The sequence below is a fragment of the Eublepharis macularius genome, chromosome 6 (assembly GCF_028583425.1).
Source record: "Eublepharis macularius isolate TG4126 chromosome 6, MPM_Emac_v1.0, whole genome shotgun sequence".
NCBI classification, from domain to species: domain Eukaryota; kingdom Metazoa; phylum Chordata; class Lepidosauria; order Squamata; family Eublepharidae; genus Eublepharis; species Eublepharis macularius.
In genome coordinates, this window is record NC_072795.1 from 141,392,356 (window position 1) to 141,411,844 (window position 19,489).

General features: G+C 42.5%; 1 protein-coding gene across 2 annotated transcripts in view; it reads right to left on the minus strand.

Annotated features, from left to right (window-relative positions):
- Positions 1-2,002: 2,002 nt before the first annotated feature.
- Positions 2,003-19,489, minus strand: part of OGDHL (oxoglutarate dehydrogenase L) — a 153,467-nt gene continuing 135,980 nt past the window's right edge. For both annotated transcript variants that reach the window (XM_054984041.1, XM_054984042.1), the window contains 3 exons: positions 7,395-7,558; positions 3,831-3,985; positions 2,003-2,431 (listed from right to left, as the gene is read on the minus strand). In XM_054984041.1, the coding sequence (XP_054840016.1) occupies positions 2,308-2,431; positions 3,831-3,985; positions 7,395-7,558 (443 nt within the window). In that variant the 3' untranslated portion in view covers positions 2,003-2,307. The remainder of the gene's footprint in view (positions 2,432-3,830; positions 3,986-7,394; positions 7,559-19,489) is intronic.

The window sequence follows — 19,489 nt, forward strand, 5'->3', positions numbered from 1 at the left end:
TGTCTTTCCTCATAAAAATGGAGCAAAATATATGGAGCAAAAAAAAGCCCTGAGGCCCATTATTATTTAAACTGCACCCAGTCATTGTCTTTGAAATTCTTGCTTATAAAATGCCTTAGAGCTACTTAACCGTTTAGCTAATCTCAGGGTCAAACCAGAAGAGATGTTGGGAGGTCTGTGACTGGATCCTGCCGATATTTAAAAAATGTTAACAGAAGCCGCTCAGATCAAGGCCATGCACATGGTTTTGCCATACCACTGCATATCCGCGCGTGCAGTTTTGCTATACTGCAACTATTACTGGATGGGCTAAGGTGGACAACACCTAACTGACCTTGCAAAACTGTCTAAAACACGCCTCCTGATTCTTAAATAGTGAAGCAGTTTTTTCTCCGCTGGGAAGTAAACCAGGTGCAAGGAAAGCAAAAGGCTTCAGCTACGACGGCCGTGGCTATGGCCCCACTAATGGTGAAGGGCAATCCTGGCCCACCGTTAGGGATGTGCTGTGACAGCGTAGGGTTAGCCCGACTGTTTCCATCCTGTCCTTCTTGCGACGCAGTAAATGAGGGACTCCAACATGGGCAGGGCAGCAGCCCTTGCCGGTCCCGGACCTTTTTCATTCTACCTCCGGTGGCCCTTAATGGGAAAGAGGAAGCGCGTAATGGTTTTGTATTATCTTTCTGATGCTGGATTAGTGAAATGCGGGATCTTTGTGCCAAGTGAAAAACACCCACGTAACCAGAGGGCTAACCCTGACACCTCCACACGGCAAGATTTCCCCTCTCTTCTGAGCAGCGATTCACCTGTCAGCAGGACTCTTCTGCAGCTGCACTTACCTTCGGCCCTTCTCCTGAACCTCATTTCTTTTTCTCCTCTGCTAAACAGACTATGTTGTCTATGACTATATCCAGCAGCTTCTTGCTGTACCCTACTAAGCTTTTGTCCCCTTTGCCTCTATTATACTGCTATTTGATTGGAATCTGATGGTTTCTAATTTGTAATAAGCCAATACAAATCATACTTATTTATTTAGGTATTTATACGCTGCTTTTCTCACCAATGGGACCCAAGGCAGCTTACATCCTGTGAGACTGATAGAGTGACTGCCCAAGGTCAGCCAGTAAGCTTCCATGGGGATGCAAATCTGGGTTTCCTGGAGTCCTAGTCTGACATTCTGACCACTACACCATGCTGTCTCTTTCTCTCTGTGTGTGTTTTAAGAAGACAGGCTGGAAAAAAGGGAAGATGGGGCTGCTCCTTTCAAGCTCTCCAGTTGCAAAGCAGGAAGGCAGTATTCTCATCCAACCATTTATCAAAAACTTTGGTGTAAAAGGAGGAATCACGAGGCTGGTGGAGGATACAGAGGCTTGACTCTGGCCCACTCTGGACTCCTGAGGACGCTCTCCTCTCAGGGATCCCATGCACAATATAGCATTTGTGCATCCTGCATGCTTGCATTATATCCTTTCTGCTCTCAGCAAACCTGCTCTTGGTGCCCCCCCCCGCCCAGTCTGCAAGGATCGCATTCTGTTCATCGCAGCTATATAACAGATCATCGGGCTAGCAGCATTTTCGACACTAAAGTGGCACTGCAGCACGGAGGAACTGCTTTGGCCATTTTGTGCCAGAGTGGCGACGAAAGGTTTTCTAGTGTACTGCACTGCATAGTGCTTGGTCAACCTTTTGAGAACTGGCTTCCCACTTTTAAAAACACATCAGAGTCAGAATTGCTTCAAAACTACATTTTAGTCACATCTTACGATGTGTGCAGGACTCCAAAAAGGCTCCCCGTGCATCGGCTTGCACTGTGAAGATGTGACTGACCAAGCAGTTTAACACATGTAAATCTTAACAATGAAACAGACATGCGAGAATACATCTTTTCTTCTGTGAGCAATAACTGTCAGAAGATTGTGCAGATCTGAGCTACATTAGACTATTTAACAAGCTGCAGACAAAACCCAAAAAACGGATCTCTCATGTAAAGTAGCTTCATTAAATACGCATACAAGTACAGCCAAGCTTGAATACTCCAAAAATTTAAAGCAAAATACCTATTTCTCTTTGCCAAGAGGTAGCTGCTCTGTAGTTCATAAAACCACACAGACGGAAATAAAATAAAAGCGTACCCTGAATATTTTTAACATACACAATAATTTAGGACAAGAAAGCTAAAAACAGCCTTGTAAAAGAGCAAACCGTAAAATCTCAAGTACTTTCCCCATGGATTTATATTTCCTTTTATAGCTATGGTCTTTCCTAAAAACAGTACACTATCTGTTGAAAGGAAGGGCTAATGTATTAAGATCAAAACATCTTTCCTTCAAATGCTTCCAGGTTGAAAGCGGTGTCCAAAAATCTCCTGAGTGACACCAGATGAGTGTTCTTGTTACCAGTTGCAGGAGCAGCAGCAGGTTCGCGACCAACATACCTTGATTTAGAAGAGATAAGAGGGCAGGTAACAGAAATGAGATGGGACAGTTTTAGAAGCAGACATAAACTTAGGATGACCCCCACGTATCAGAGACATTTCCTATGGACAGCTGCTTCTATGGACAGAAATGTTCAACTATTTAACACAGACTGTACCTAATAGGCCTATTCTTATTTATTTACTTACATTATTTATAGTTCACCTTTCTCACTGAGACTCAAGGCAGATTACACAGTGTGAGCTGGTACAGTCAATTTCAAGGATATTTCAGTAAACAACGTAATAGGGTATATAAATGTAAATTTGCAAGCTTTAAAACCAGGATTCAATATAGAGTTGAAGACATGCTGAAACAGAGCATAAACAATTACGCAGTAGGGTCATGCTTAGAGCAAGAGATAGTACATAGTAGTAAAGGAAGTCCACTGACGTTACACAACTGCGGTTCCGAACTCCCGACCTCAAGCGATCCGCCAGCCTCAGCCTCCCGTGTTCAGGCTGGGATTACAGGCGCACGCCACCGCATAAAGTCTATGGTTCCTATCTCTTTACTGATACATGTTTTTGAGACCACTTCCTTAAGTACAACCCTCCTGTCTGAGTAAAACACCCTCTCGAATAATTCAAAATACTAAAAAAATCCAGTAGCACCGTTAAGACTAACCAACTTTATTGAGGCATAAGCTTTCGAGAACTGGAGTTTTTACTATTTTGCAACTACAGACTAACACAGCTAACTCCTCTTGAATAATTCAGTTGTGCATTGTTTGTGGAAAGTCAGGAGAGCAGGAGTTTAGTTGCATATGTTGCCTATTTTTTAAATTGGGAAAAAGCTAGCTCAACCAACTTGTCCCTTTAGAGGGCATGAACTCCACGGAGACAGATTGTCCTTAACCAAAGTTTCTCAACATATGTTTTCTGTCAAGCCAGTTTCTTTATTTCTACTGCAGACAGGCAAATCAATCAGATATACAACCTATATGGTTTAAATGTGGCTCCTTCAGATTCTAGACAGGTTTGCTTATAATCTAAAATGGGCAGAGAACAACTGTCCTATGGACGGGAGTAGCTCAGTGATTAAGCATGGTGCTATGTATGTTTAAGGCCCCACGTTCAGTTCCTCAAATCTCTACTCACAAAGGATATCAGGTAGCAAAGCTGGGAAAGACATACGCCTGAATCTGATGCCAGTCAGAATATACAGCAATGGTTCATTTAGACAGTAGAGTTGGAAATACCAAAACCTCATCTCCAGCTACTCTGCAAAAAGACCCGACTGCACATGCATGTGTGTGCGCGCACACACACACACACGCACACGCACACACACACACAGAGATTTAAAAAGTGTGCTGCTCTGGCTGAAAGGAAAAAGAACTCAAAGCATATTTCCTACCATATGGGTCGAGTATGGTTTACAATGGTGCGGAAACGAGGTTTGACATAGTCATAGTAGCCCATGTTTTTATGTTCTTCTTGACACCAGACAAGATCGGCTTGAGGACACTTTTCCATTTCCTCTTTTAGCAAGTCAAAAGGAAAAGGAGAGATCTAGGAAGAAGCATGAAGATGTTTCGAATCAGTCGGATTTCATGTATCACCAAAGGTTTTATTGTCTTTTGCAAGTGATTAATATTTATTCCCCAAACAGAAGCATGTCCTTCAGAAAGAATCAAACATATCAGCAGTAAAAATTAATCGCAGGCTGCAGATGAAATAAGCAGACAAGAAGTGCCTTAGAATATCTTGATCCAAGGAATAAGTGTTACTTTCTCTAACATACACGGGGTTATGTTCATGAACATAAAAGAAGGAATGACCTGAAAGTGAATACTTTTCTGCTACACAAGATGGAGGCATAAGCAAAGAGTGGCTTTCGAACACCTGTTGCCACTACAATAAAAATTAGGAAAAATTCAGGCAGCCGGCTCAAGGTTGACTCAGCCTTCCATCCTTCCGAGGTCAGTAAAATGAGTACCCAGTTTCCTGGGGGTAAAGTGTAGATGACTGGGGAAGGCAATGGCAAACCACCCCATACTAAAGTCTGCCAAGAAAATGTCATGATGTGACATCACCCCATGGGTCAGTAATGACTCGGTGCTTGCACCTTTACCTTTACCTAAGTCAGATCCAGGAACTGGCAAAAAAAAAGCGCCAGATTTATGCCAACTGAGCATAATCTGGCTTTTCTGGTTCCCTTGACTGAACCCCTGGATCCAATCCAGGGGCCAAACTCTGCTGGGCCAGATAATCCAGCCACAGCAGGGAGCTGCAGGCTGCTGCTGCAGCAGGTAAGAGGACAGTGATGGTGAGAGGGCAGCCAGTGGCGTGAATAGAAATGGGGCTAAAGGAGAGTGGCACGAGAGTGGCTCTTGGGGGGCGGGGGGGAGGCAGTAGGCAGAGTGGATTCCCATCCCGTTCTGCCCCTCCCCACCACCCGAGCCCAAAAAGAGCTCCTTCAAGCCACCAGCTGCCTTTAAAAATCCACAGCTCCGCGGGCCTCACTCCCCCCTTGCTTCAGTAAAAGAGATTCTCAATGGGACTCTTTGGTTCAACACTGAGAATCTCTAATTTGACATTGGAATCCTCTGCCAATAAGGTTGAAAGAGAGTAATGTTGGACCAGAGAACCCCAAGCAAGGGCGGAGGGGAGACTAGCCACAGAGTTTAAAAGGCTTGGAAATGTTTCCTCCATAAGAAATAATGGAGAGTAGGTGGGAGCAGCTTGTTCAGGGCCCAATCCTCCTGAATTTTGGAGATCTTTAGGGGACAGTCAGGAGCAGGTTCCCTGCAAATTTAGCTTTAAAAAGAACCCAGACCCTTGGACATTTTTCTCCATAGGGAATAAGGGCCAGTTACATCCAGGATTCTCTCACATAGGTCAGAGGATCTGACCTGGATTTCAGGGTCATCCCCCAAAATCCATCAGATATGGATTATCCAGATTTTGTGTGTGTGCGCGTGTGCGCATGCACACCCCTAATGAAAACACTTGTACAATCATTTTAACGAACAGGTGCCTGGAGGCAGTTTTGGGAGAATGAGGGCTAAAAAACTGAAATTTAATCCAGACAAAACGGAGGTGCTATTGGTGGGGAGAAGGTTTGGCCCAGGAATGGGGATAGCTCCTGTTCTGTATGGGGTTGCACCCCCTCCCCCTAGAGAAGCAGGTTTGTAGGTTCGTAGGTTGGTGGGCGCTGCTGGACCTGGGCCTCCTGTTGGATAATCAGATGGCAGCAGTGGCCAGGGGTGCCGTTCACCAGCTGTGGTTCTTCCTGGGCTGGAAAGATCTTGCCACTGTAGTGCATGCCATAGTAACATTCAGCTTTGTCTACTGCAATAAGCTCAATGTAGGGCTGCCCTTGAAGACTGTCTGGAAGCTGCAATTGGTACACAATGCTATAGCTAGAGTGTTGACTGGATTGGGTTGTTGGGACCATATCACTCCAGTCTTGTTCCATCTGCATTGGCTCCCAATTTGTTTTCCAGTGCCTTTCAAGATGCTGTAATTGACTTATAAAACCTTGTGCAGCTTGGGGCCAACATATCTTATGGACTGCTTTCTTTCATATGAACCTATGCATCAACTCCAGTCATGTTCAGAGGCCTTGCTTTGGGTGCTCCTGCCATCTGAAGCTAGATTGATGGCAAACTGAGAAAGGGCCTTTTCAGTTGTGGCGCCAAAACTTTGGAACACCTTCCCGAGGGAGATTCACCTGTCTCCTTCTGTCATTGTCTTCCATCAGCGGGCAGAGACTTCTCTGTTTCATTTGGTGTAGCCCCAGCAGCCTCATATTAGTCCTCCTCCCTGGCTGCTTCTGTGTTTATATGTAAATATGTTTTTACAGTATTTATTACTGTATTTATATATGTATTTTAAATATAATTTTAATGTTTTGATTATCCGTTGTCTGCCACTTTGGGGATCCTATTTTTTAGCGGAATGGCAGCATATAAATAGGGAGAATGTATGTGGTGTAGCAAATAATGGTGCCTGTAATACATGAAATGAGGTATCTAAACCATACATTCTCCACCTGTCTAAACACTGCCTCTACTTGAGAAATCGTACTGCCATCTTTGGACCTGGATTGATTCCTGCTGACATCAAATGAATCAAAAGCCTCCCGCCTCTGGTTTAATCATGGCATGCAATACTTTGCAATCATCATAAGCCTTCTAGAAATGTTCTCACAACAGCATTCTTTAGCCTGCAATGCCTCATTTGTTTATACTAATGATGCAAGTACAGTAATACAGGTGAAAGAGCCATTTAAAACCAAATATACATTGTGTAGCCAACATAGATTTCTCTCATTTAGAAGTGAAATGCAAAAACACTGAAGCATCTCTGGTGAAATCAGCTTCAGAGCATCCTGAAACTATTAGGTCAGTCAGTATCACTTATAAAAAACTAGCAACCAAGCCCGTTGTGTGAAAAAATACAACAGGCTCTAGAAAACTGATTTGGCGGGCCCCCTCCCAGTGGCAAGCAGGTGCTTCGCAGCAGCCTGGAAGCCAGAGCGGGAGGGCACTGAGAGGAGGTGCAAGGAGGAAGGCATAGGCTGTTGATTCAGTGGGCCCCCTCCCGACGGCAAGTAGGCACCTCACAGTGGCCTCGAGACCAGAGTCATCGGCAATGTGCCTGCATGAGGATAAAAAGTGAGTTGTCACCAATAAGGCTTGTCTCGTATAGTAGGATTGGTTGGGTTCATAAACCATCAACAAGTCAGCCCAGTAAATTTTACTCAGACAAGATTTTAATCCAGGTGTTCTACTTCCTAATCCTATGCTCTAGTAGTCATCAAACCACAACTTCATTTCATTCATTTCATTAAAAAAAGCCCGTTTCGTTAAGTTTCCCTAGCATTATCACTGCTCCCCACGCCTTTACAATTTCCTAAAAGTCATTTGCACAGCAAGTACTTTGTGGTCTCTCAGTTTCAGTGGTTTTGCTTTACCTGCTCCAGTCTGGTTATAGCCACCTCCTTCTCCAAGTCCTGGTTCTTTCTCTCTCTAATGAGATCATAGTACACCTTCCCCGTACAGAAAATCACCCGCTTCACCTCTCCAGGGGCTTCAGCCGCAGGCCCTTCTTCAGCAATCACACGCCGGAAGCTGGTACCTAGATGTATAACAAAAATGTTCTAAAATCCCTGGTCTCCAAGGTCTCCTGAGAAAAGACCTGGAATTAACAAAGATTATCCTTTTCAGTTTCATTCATTATTATGGAGCCCTCCCTCTAAAAGGCCGCTTTCCCCCCTCTCTACCTTTCCTCTACAGCTTTCTACACTTCTCCAAGGTGTGCATCCATAGGTCAACAGATCCCAGGAAACATCATGAGGGTCAACACTGGGGGGGGGGGTGCAGTAAGGGAGGAGGGGAATCAGTTGAGCCTCCCTCCTTCTGATAGTAGAAAGGGAGATGATAATCCCCCAAGCCATCGCGTCTGGAACCGGCCGCTTCCTTTGCTGCACACGCAGGGGCCATCTACAACGAAGCCAGGAAGTGCTGCTGAATTGTTGCACTTGAAACACCAGATCACCCCACAAGCTCAAAGAGCTTATTACCAGCTCTCATTAGCAGCTCTTAATGAGGAAAAACACCCTTCCTCTTTCAAATCAAGGAGGTACGGAAGCTGTCATTCATGCCTTTGGAAGCCTGAGGCTGGGTTTTTGGAAAGAACTCTTCAAGCCTCTCTTGCTAGTATGAAGGCGGGGCAGAGTCTTCCTTTTTTATGTACCTTAGTCATTCACTCTGAAAAAAATACCAAGGGCTCCTGAGCTCTCCATCCAGGTGAACTGCTGCAAAAATTCTATCCAAAGCAGGGGCAGACTCAGTGATTTTGCAGCCCTAGGCAAAAATCCAGGATGGGTACTGTCCAGGCCAAGCAAGAGTCCCATTGCCAAAAGCCAGCTGCCATGCCCAAGCCTTAGACAAAGTGGGCAGTAGCAGCTGTTCCCAAGCTGGCAGCTAGAGCCCTGGAGAGAGTGGGCATCAAAAGCTGTCACTGCAAGTGGTAGGATCCTGTTCTTTTTCTTCTTTTCCCGCTTCTCGGGGGGGGGGGCAGAGCTGTGGGTAGTCAGCCCCCCCTCCCCCAGTACAGGGCCCAGGGCAGCTACCGCTGCTATCCATTGGGAAGACTGGCCATGTACCAAAGGACTCTTCTTAGCCACTCTTGGTTCATACTTGGAAGTGATCAGCTGAGGCATATAACAGAAGTTCTGACAACTGTGCTAGGTATCAAGTAAGACTATTCTGGGAGCTCAGTTGAGCTGCTGGACTGCCAGTTGTCTATGCCTAGGCAAAACTACTGTAGCACACTTCAGGCAGAGCTATTCTTGGCTGTGTTCAAAGTTCAAATAGTGTGAGGGAGGCTTATTTGAGAATTTTGTTTGCAGAACATGACTGTCTCAGCACACTGTTCTAGACTGCATCACTATAACTAATTCCTAAAACAAGGCAGAGATGGATCATGATCTCAGCTGTTTTATTGGCTCCTTTATCATCACAATCAAAATGTCTATGGACAATTGTCATCCTGCTTGCTATAGCATCTTATTGTTTTAAATCACAGCAATAAATTATAAACAAAGATAGCACATATTAAAGGTGCTAATATTAATTATAAAATTGTACCAACAGATGCATTTGTGTTATGACTGGATGATTGTTCTGAACTGAGATATTTTTATCATCTCATATTTTAACATTCAAAACCTTGGGATAGGGCAAAGTCATTCAATGAGAATACAGATAAGGATTTTTTCATGCTTAGAGTCAGTTCTTTCAGACAACTTTATTGATGTTTCATATGATTTACAACATATATTAATATTTCATAGGGTTTACAACATATCTGGAGAAAAGTTACAAACATAAGGTCATAACGTCAAGACTAATTAAACATATAAATCCTAATTAACCTAGTTAGCTGCAAATAAATGAAGTATGAACAATAAGGGTCTATCCTTGGTGTCAGTATGTGATCCACAGTTGAACATGCACGAAACAGGGAGAATACAGTTTTATCATATGCAGTTGAAAATGTAAGATTTATAGACATAAGCGTTTCAGATAAATTGGGTCTTGGGGTTGAATATCATTTTTGGTGATGTGCTCAAGAAATGGAAGCCATTTCTCCATGAACCCAGTTATTTTCAGATAAATTTCAGTTTGAAGAAGACCATCTGAGGTCTTTTCCATTCTCAAATGATCCCAGACATTAATATACCAGATAGCTGTAGTAGGAGCAGATTGTGACTTCCATTTTAGGGTGATCGGTGTGTTGGCTGCCACTAAAAGACTAATTATCAATTTGTGTCTATTTTTAGGAAGTGATATATACTGCCAGTAGTTCAAAAAGATAAGCTCAGGTAACAGTGGAATTGTATATCCTGTCATGAGATTTATTTGCAAAAGAACATCATTCCAAAACTCCTTTATATGCTTACATTACCACCAGCAGTGAGGTTAGGAGTCTACTCCACATTTCTTCCAAGAGAGAGGAGACTGTGAGGAAGTTATTACTGCTAGCTTCTTGGGGATAAGGTAGTACCACTGTGTTAGTATCTTATAAGCTTGTAGTTTGGTATTGATAACCAAGGAGTTAGAAAGGGAAGATGACCTTTTGTCATTTAAGTTGGCGTTGAAATCATGTTGCCAAGTCAGTTGATATCTTAAACGTTTTGGGTTGTCTAGTTGAAGTAGTATATTGTGTATCTTCATGATTAGGCCTTTGCACATATATTCCAAATTATCCAGTAATCTTTTGAAGTCTGATTGGAGGATACTCAGAAGTGTAGGAAGATACAATTAATTTATCATATGGCTAAGCTAGGTGACCTGATCTCATCAGATCTCAGAAGCTAAGCAGGGTCAGCCTCAGTAATTGGGTGGGAGACCTCCAACGAAGACCAGGGTTGCAGAGGCAGGCAATGGCAAACCACCTCTGTTAGTATCTTGCCATGAAAACCCCACCAGGGGTCACCATAAGTCAGCTATGACTTGACGGCACACTCCATCACCACCACAAGTTGTAGATAAAAGTACCATAGAATTTTATGTTTCAGCTCAGACTTCATTAATAGTCCCTTTTCTGAGGAAATGTCAATCAAGTGTGTGGTCTTAGTTGGTCGCCAAGTGTTGGATAAAGCAGAATCTTTGCCCGCAGGAAACCATTCTTGAAATAAGAATGAAGAAAATCATTAGGTCTTTCGGGTCAACTTGGCCATGAGAGAGACCCATACTTTAAGTATGGCAGTGAGGAAAAAGTTTTGTTCAATCGAGATTGGGTGAGAGCATTAATTGTTATGTTTGATAGACAGGTTGTTTTGTAGTAGGTGGCAATAGCTCGATAATTTAAATCCCCCTGCATGTTGCGTAGACCTAGTATAGTAAAGTTAATTCCTGGTCGGTTTTTTTTGGGGGGGGGGACAAAAGACTTGATCAGATGAAACTTGTCAGACCAGGGAAGCAATTGTTTCTTCCATTTTCATAGGTCTACTTTTATCTCTTGGAATTTCCAAAGATGGTTAATTTTTAGCAGGTGATTGAGATTTGGAGGGATGTGGATCCCAAGGTAGGAGAGATGTGTATTTGTCCACTGAGAGTCACAATGTTGGTGAAGATGTACTTCAGAGGTAGAAGATAAGTTGATAAGTAGGAGGTAAGATTTGGATTGGTCAATTTTGACCACAAATCTGACTGAATGTTGTGAGATTCGTTTTCGTTTTCCCGGCCATGTCGGACGCTCCTCTCCGCAGGTCCGGGAGGAAACGTCCGAGCAGCCTGACCGGGCGGTAGATCTGCGAGGGTTAACCCCCAGGACCCCCAGTGAGGGAGTCAGGGTCCGGAGCACGGCGGGAAGAACCCCCTGAAAGCAATGCAGGGGGTAAATTGCCCGTTTGCTCCAACGGAGGCCGGCACACTTGCGCAGCACATCGCGTGCCACCAGGCCATGGAGAACGGCAATTAGCAGATTTAAGGTGAAAACCTGTAAGTAAGCGAATCCCTTCTGATTTCTAAGCGTATGCGAAGGATTGGTGGGAGTTGAAGCTAAGGAGGCGCGGATTTCTTCCCCTTCACGGAGTTTCAGAACTTAGCTGCCCCCCCCTAAGATGGCGACGAAAAAGCAGAGCCCTGCGATGAGTAAATCGGTGATGGCAATGGTACAGGGGAAGGGGGAAACCCTGGAAGAGATGGTCAGACAAGCGGTCTTTGAAGCTATGCAGCCCTTTGTAGCGAAGTTAAATGAAATGGGGCAAAAGGTTGATTCAGTGGAAAGCGAAGTGAAAACCATTAAAGAAACAGCGTCTGGAGCAGAGCAGTCTGCACGCGAAAACGTAGTACTCGTGAAAGCAACAAGTAAAGAAGTGAAGCTCTTGGAGAACCAAATAATAGGATTACAAGTGGACCGTGCCCAAACGGTACTGCGTCTTCAGAATGTAAAAGAGGAGCAAAGTGAAAATTTAAAAGATTTGGTGTCGGAACTTTTGGCGTCATTCGCAAAGGAAACTAAAGAAGAGTTAAAAAGCTACATTTTGGAAATCCGTCGGACATCTTCAAAATATGCAATGAAGCGTCAGCTGCCTCGCGAGATTATTATCGACTTTTCATCTAATAAGACTCGGGACACCATCTTATATAATTCGTATAATGTGGACTTGGACTATCTGGGCAATAAGGTTAAGATATTGAAGGACGTTCCATTTTTGGCTCGTAAAAGAAGATTTAAGTATAAAAGACTTGCGGCCTTCCTGAGGAAATGTGATGTAAAATAAAAATGGTTGTTTCCGGAAGGCATCTGGTTCAGATACAAGGATCAAACCTACAAGATAACATCGGAAGTACAGCTGAGAGACTTTTTGTTTAACCATCAGCAAGAAGAAAGTCCAAAGTCTGAAGGGGAGAGTGGGGGGGGGGGAAGGGAATGAGCGCAGCTATTGTAGTTGCGCAGAGAGAACTGAGACCGAGACGCAGGGGCGGGTGGAGAAGACCTGATCCTGAATGTAGTCTGTATTTTATAAGATCTACCAATCTGATAGCATATTAGAAAGTTAACTTTAAAGAAAAATTGCGGTATGAAGGGAATACAAGACATGTAGATGTAGTGTGTGTTTTCTGTTTATATGTTGCTCTTCCCTTTTCCCCAGTCCCCTTTTTTCCTTAATATTTTTGTAGTTTTTTGTAGTTTTTTATGTTAGACATTAAAAATAAAAAAAATTTTATATAAAAAAAATCTGACTGAATGTTGTAAGGGTTTCTTGCAGGTAAGAGAGAGATTCTTTCAGTTCGTGAGTTAATCGAAGTCTGTCCATCTGTCCGTCCATCCATCCATCCAATACTGCTCATATGGCTATTGCCTTAAGCAGAAATTAAAATGGGAAGAACTTTACTTAATATTGTGTCTCTGATGTATAATTATTGCCCCTATATATTTTGCCACAGAAAGAGTAACAGAATCATTTGTATCTGATAATAACCATGTCACCTGAGCTCTCAGACTCCATGGCAGACTTGGAGCAATGCTTCCTCAGCTCCCATCCACTGGAACCACTACTATATTTAAGATTCTTGGATGACATCTTCATCATTTGGACCCATGGGAAGGAAGCCCTTGAGAGATTTCATCAGGACTTCAACAACTTTCACCCTACTATCAACCTGAGCCTGGACCACTCTACACAACAGGTACACTTCCTGGACACCACTGTACAACTACATAATGGACGGATAAATACCACCTTATACCGGAAACCCACAGACCGATACTCATATCTACATGCCTCCAGCTACCACCCTAAACATACCACTCGGTCAATTGTCTACAGCCAAGCCTTACGTTACAACTGTATCTGCTCCAATGCTCTTGATCGGGACTCCCACTTACGAGATTTACAACAAGCATTTTTGGGGCTACAGTACCCACCAAATGAAGTGAGGAAACAAATCAACAGGGCCAGACTAGTACCCAGAAACAGCCTGCTCCAGGACAAACCTAAAGGAACTAACAACAGAACACCACTGGTTGTCACCTATAGTTCCCAGCTCAAACCCATCCAACGTATCATCAGTGAGCTACAACCCATCCTGGAAAATGATACCTCTCTCTCAGAAGCCCTGGGTGGAAGACCTCTCCTTGCCTACAGACAGCCCCCCAACCTTAAACGACTTCTCACTTACAATCATGAATCGGCTAGCAGAGTCACCAGCACAGGTACCAGGCCCTACAACAGACCCAGATGCCAGCTCTGCCCTTATATCTACCCAGGGAATACAATTACAGGACCCAATGGCATCAACTACACTGTGTCTGGCTCTTACAGCTGCTCATCCTCCAATGTGATATATGCCCTCATGTGCCAACAATGTCCATCTGCTCTGTACATTGGACAAACCAGCCAACCTCCACGCAAAAGAATAAATGGACACAAATCTGACATTAGAAATGGCAACGTCCAGAAACCAGGGGGAGAACACTTCAATCTACCAGAACATTCCATCAAGGACTTAAAGGTCACTGTAGTTCAACAGAAACCTTTCAAAAACAAAATCCAACGGGAAGCTGCTGGATTGGAATTCATATGTAAATTTGACTCTGTCAAGCTGGGACTGAATAGGGACTATGAATGGTTATCTCATTATCAGAGGTAACTGATTTCCTTAACAGAAGCAAACTGATCTCCATATCAGAAGGAGCTGTTTGCATCTCCATATCAGAAGGAGCTGTTTGCATCTACTCCGCCCTCCCCTCTCCTCCTCTATATCTGACCAGTTTCTTTTTGCCCTCCATGCATCTGACGAAGAGAACTGTGATTCTCGAAAGCTTATGCTACAATAAAATTGGTTAGTCTTAAAGGTGCTACTGGACTCTTTTTCATATTTTTAAGTAGATGGATGATTAAGCTAGCCATCAACTCATTAAATATGGGACACTCTATGATGAGAGCCAGTTTGGTGTAGTGGTTAAGAACAGCAGGACTCTAACCTGGAGAACTGGGTTTGATTCCCCACTCCTCCACTTGAAGCAAGCTGGGTGACCTTGGGTCAGTCACAGCTCTTCCTGAGCTCTCTCAGTCCCACTCACCTCACAGGGTGATTGTTGTGGGGATAATAATAACATACTTTTTAAACTGCTCTTAGTGGGTGTTAAGTTGTCCTGAAGGATGGTATATAAATCAAATGTTATTGTTTTTGTTGTTGTTAACCATATGTTCAATGGTTTCAATTTATCACATGGGCATCTGCATGTTCTATTAGCATATGGTACTTTCTTATATCTATCCTCCAAAACTGCCAAGGGAAGAGCACTCATTCTTGCCAAAACTCTTCTGAGCTTTGGTACTGTCAAATGATAAAAATACTTCGGCAGTTGCATCGGGAGGACAATACTTAAGTAAAGAGTCAAACATAGCCTCTGTGCCCTAACAGACATACAAGAAGTGTCCAACTTCCTGACACACATTTTTATTTGCCTAATTATATCTTTGGTCTTTTTAGTCTTCTTGACCATATTATTTGTTATTCCGAGGCATTTCATTTTCTTTCCCAATAGTTGATCCCGTTGACTATTATATTTATCTGCCTAAATGAGTCCAAGTAGAGTGGGCCCTCCCTTGGATTTTAAAATCTTTACTTTATAAAGAAATGCTTTCATCCATGCCTTCCATCGACATTTCACCCAATTCAACTCTCAGAGCCATTTCTGAAACACATCTGGGAGTAGTCAATAAGCATCGGAAAAAAATCATACTGGACGTAATCCATTCTCTCAGAAGTGGCCTGAATCCAGATTTCTGTACTGTACAAAAACTGATTTAGAGCTTTGGCATTATATACCTTTAAGGCCGAGGGGACAAATTCATCTCCCACAGTATAAAATATTTTACAGTTGTCCTCCCTACTCTCAAGGCAGTACTCCTTGCCAAATCCAAATGTGTTTTCCAAGCAAGGGACGTTTCAAAATGGATTCCCAGGTATTTAAATTGGTTAACCTGTTCCATAGATTGGCCTGCTATATACCATCTGAAGATTTTCCCCCTTTTCCTTTTACTAAATATCACGACCTTGGATTTCACTGCATTAATAGACAAGCCTTCATGGTGACAGTAATACTCGAAGTTTTTAATCAATTTGCAGAGTCCCACAACTGATCTGAACATTATCACTGCATCATCAGCATACAAAAGGATCAGAATTCCACACTTAGTTATGTACGGAAGATGGCAAACATTCCTCAGGAGACAGGATCTAAGATCATTTATATATCAGTTAAACAACATGGGTACAAAATACACCCCTGCTTGATGCCTTTATCTAAGGTAAATAGCCCAGATACCTGCTCTGAATCTTCACATCTAACCTAGGCAGTAGGATAGGTGTATAGTTGTTTTATTAGGTAAAGGAGATGCGATTCAATGCCATACTTCTTTAACTTTCCTTATAAGCGGGACCTGGAGATTGTGTCAAATGCTGATTTAAGATCCATGAAGGCAGTTGCCAACATGCCTTCTCCAGAGCTCGTATATTTGTCTATCAAGTACTGGAGTGGCAATGATCAATGGTATTTGCTCCTTTCCTAAAACCAGCCTGTTCATTCCCGAGAATATTCTTTCCTTTGACCCAAGATCTAAGCTTTTCAGAAAGCACTGTGGCATAGAGTTTTCCTATGGTGGATAACAGACTTATTGAATGATATTTCGCCAGATCCATTGGATCCCCCTTTTTATAGATCGGGGGGATATTTCCTATCTTATCTATGTCAGTAAAAACTGAAGCCAAAATCTGTGCCCACCAATCTTAAATTTTAAATAATTCCGCTGGTATTAGGTCAGGGCCAGGTGCTTTTCCATTTTTTGTTTCTTGATTAAGATCCTGATCTCACTGGCCAATATCAGGGGCCATTCTTTCATGCCCAGTGACAGCTTCAGTCTGTCATCCAGCATATCTCTATTTCTGTTTGCAAAAACAGAATTAAAAAAGCTTCCCAAACTGCTGCAGGAATGTGGCAAGGTACTGGGAACCTTGTGTTTAAGCCTTTTGCTATTGAAGTCCAGAAAAATTTTTCATTTTTTGATTTTACGGCCTAGAATAAACATTCCCATTCGCTTTTCTGGGCTTCAAACTTCTTAAATTTCCATAATTTTTATATTTGTTTTTCTGCTTCAAAAGATCCTCATTTGTCTCTCCAACCCTAGCATTGAAATCCTCAGCCAAAAGTACTGCTGTTGCAAGTTGAAGCCTAGCCGAACTCTCCAAGTAGACATCTAACTGGTTCCAGCAGTGGAAGATCTTAGACTAACGAACATGTGGTGGGAGATAAGATATTTACCAGAATTATAGAAAATTCCTCCAGAAGTAGTGCCATTGCATATGGAAAACTGTTGGGCAGGTCAGTAATCTTCACTTTGAGGTTTACTGAGATCAAACAAGTCAAACCTTCGGAAAACCTTCTATTTTTCCCAGTATCAGTTGCACCCACATGAATTTGAGATAAATCCAGAGAGATAAACTTTAGCTTTTGCCCATGTTTCCTGGAGAAACACTAGGCCAAATCTACTCAGAAATTCTTTTACATCATTTGATTTCACCCTAGCAGCCCACCCAGTCATGTTCTGGGATAGTATTCTGAGACAATCACTTTTTTCCTTAAAGGCTGTAGATATTATCCGCCGAGTCTCTTCCTGGTATAAATCTTGCTCGGTCTTGATGAACATATTCTATCATGAATGTGTTTAGTCGCTTAGCAATGATATCTATAAAAATTTTATAGTCCTCCTGATTCAGGAGCAATATTGGTCAAAAGGATGCTAGGTTTGAAAGATATTTACCCTGTTTGGGAATGACAACTATTGATGTCAAGTTCCATAAAGGTGGAAGAGTTCCTGTCTCTAGGATCGTATTACAAGCATTTGCTAATGGTCATGCCAGGATAGATGCATGTTTTTTGAAAAATTCAGGTGGATATCCATCAGGACCTGCTGATTTGTTGTTTTAAATTTTTTAATAATTTCTAGGACCTCTTAAGGCTCAACAGATCTTTCCAAAGCTCGTCGATGAATGTCTTCCAATTTTCTGACGTTTATTTGAATGTAAATATTTTGATATGGTTTTTGGATTCTGGTTATTAGATGAGTAGTCTGCAAAGTGTCGAGCTATGATCTGATATATAATCAGGCTTTGTTGTCAAGTAGTGCATTTACCATTCTAGAGGACCTCCTGTCTTTCACTCTCCAAGAGAGCATTCTGAGTGATCTAGGAGAGTTGTACCAGTATTTTTGTTTTAGGAATGATATATATATAAAATTGAGAGCACTCCAGAGATTCTAAAACCTTAAGTTCAGTTAGCAGTTTACAATAGACTTTTTTTACTTCCACTCTCCTTGTGCAGCTGCTCTAGATGACTAATTCTGAGTTGTACACTTTTCTACGTTTATTCAGGTATGACCACATCGAGATTAGTTGGTCTCTGAGAACAGCTTGAGCACAGCCCATATCATGGATGAAGAGGTCTCACTTGAGCTGTTGTCTTTCAGATACTGGTTGATGAGAAGCTCGATTTCTTGGGAATATTCTTCATTATATAAGAGAAATTTGTTCAGTGACCAATGTTCGTCAGCTGTAGATGTGGAGCCCATCCGCATCAAGGAATTCACCCAGGCATGGTCACACCAAATAATATTGCCAATTTTGGAGTTTACAACATAGTTGGTTAGGGATTTAGAGATAAGAATAAAGTCAAGTCTGGTATACCCCTTGTGTCTCAATGAAAAGTATGTAAAGTCCCTGTCTGAGTTGTGCATGAGATGCCAAATATCAACTAAATAAAAATTCTTCTTATTTTGTTCCTTCTTTTGGTTTTGTATTTGTTTAGGTGTGAGCGATCCAAACCATAGTTTACAATGTAATTAAGGTCACTGCCAAGGATCACTTCTCCTTCCTGGATTTTTTTTTAATGCAGATAGTGTCACTCCTTGGCAGGTAGAATCCCCCAGTTCTCCACAGCAAACACTCAGGTGTATTGGTTGAAGTAACTTTATTAGAGATTCAGCACATTCAAGGTGCTCAGACAAGTGCATTGGCAGAAGTGACGTAACTGGGTTTGGTGATGTTAATTATAGGGAATGTTCCCGCCATCAGGATAAGGGCCGTTAAAGTTTTTAGAGTGTGAAAGAGCCAGGGGGGTTGTCAGGGAGAAGCTAGGTTTAGACTAGACAGAACAAAGAATGAAATCATCTCAGTTCCCAAGAAAGATACATTTTGAGCTGGCCGCAACCAGCCTTCAAGGACACTTCTGGAATCAGCGGGGAAAGAGAAAGTAAATACTTGTGAGATAACCTACTGCCTTAACATCAATAAGAAACTTCTCATGCCCTCAGAAGACAAGAATAGAACACAGAATATATTCATGGCAAATATGCAGACAGAATACAGATCGCTATCTCTTGAAACGGGACAGATTGATAAAAACAGAGAGGAAAGAAAGCAGATTTTTAAACTGCAACAGACTAGTGAAAAGGAGGTGAAGACTCGGCAGGAGTTGTATTTTAAAAGAGACTAAATTTAAAGAAGTTATTGCAAAAATCGGAATATTGTTTTGAATACCTGTGGTTTTGGAGCTGTGGGAAAAAGACACCATCGCGAGACCTGCTGTGGGAAGACGGGAGACAGGAAGTGCATAATAACAATAGAGTGGCTGGAGGGAAGCGGCCCTTGCCGACGGACAGGAAGTAGGGAATCGCCATTTTTGAAAGGGGAAGGGTCGCGGCTTCAGCGGAAGAGGAAGTAGGCCATCTTGGATTACAATAACATAGAGAAACCATAGAGAAAAGACGCCCGACATTTTGGATACAAAAAAAATTAATTTTGGCAAAGATTGGGACATTTGAAAAAAAGGAAAACGTTTAAATATACGCCACGGAGCTAAGGAAGAGAGCAGATTCGTGGGAGCGAGCTAAAGCAAGCCCCACGATGTCGAAAAAAGAGTGGCAATCGGCAATAGAAAATTTGGACAAAAAACTTATAGACATGATGAAAGAACTTAAGGATACGAAAT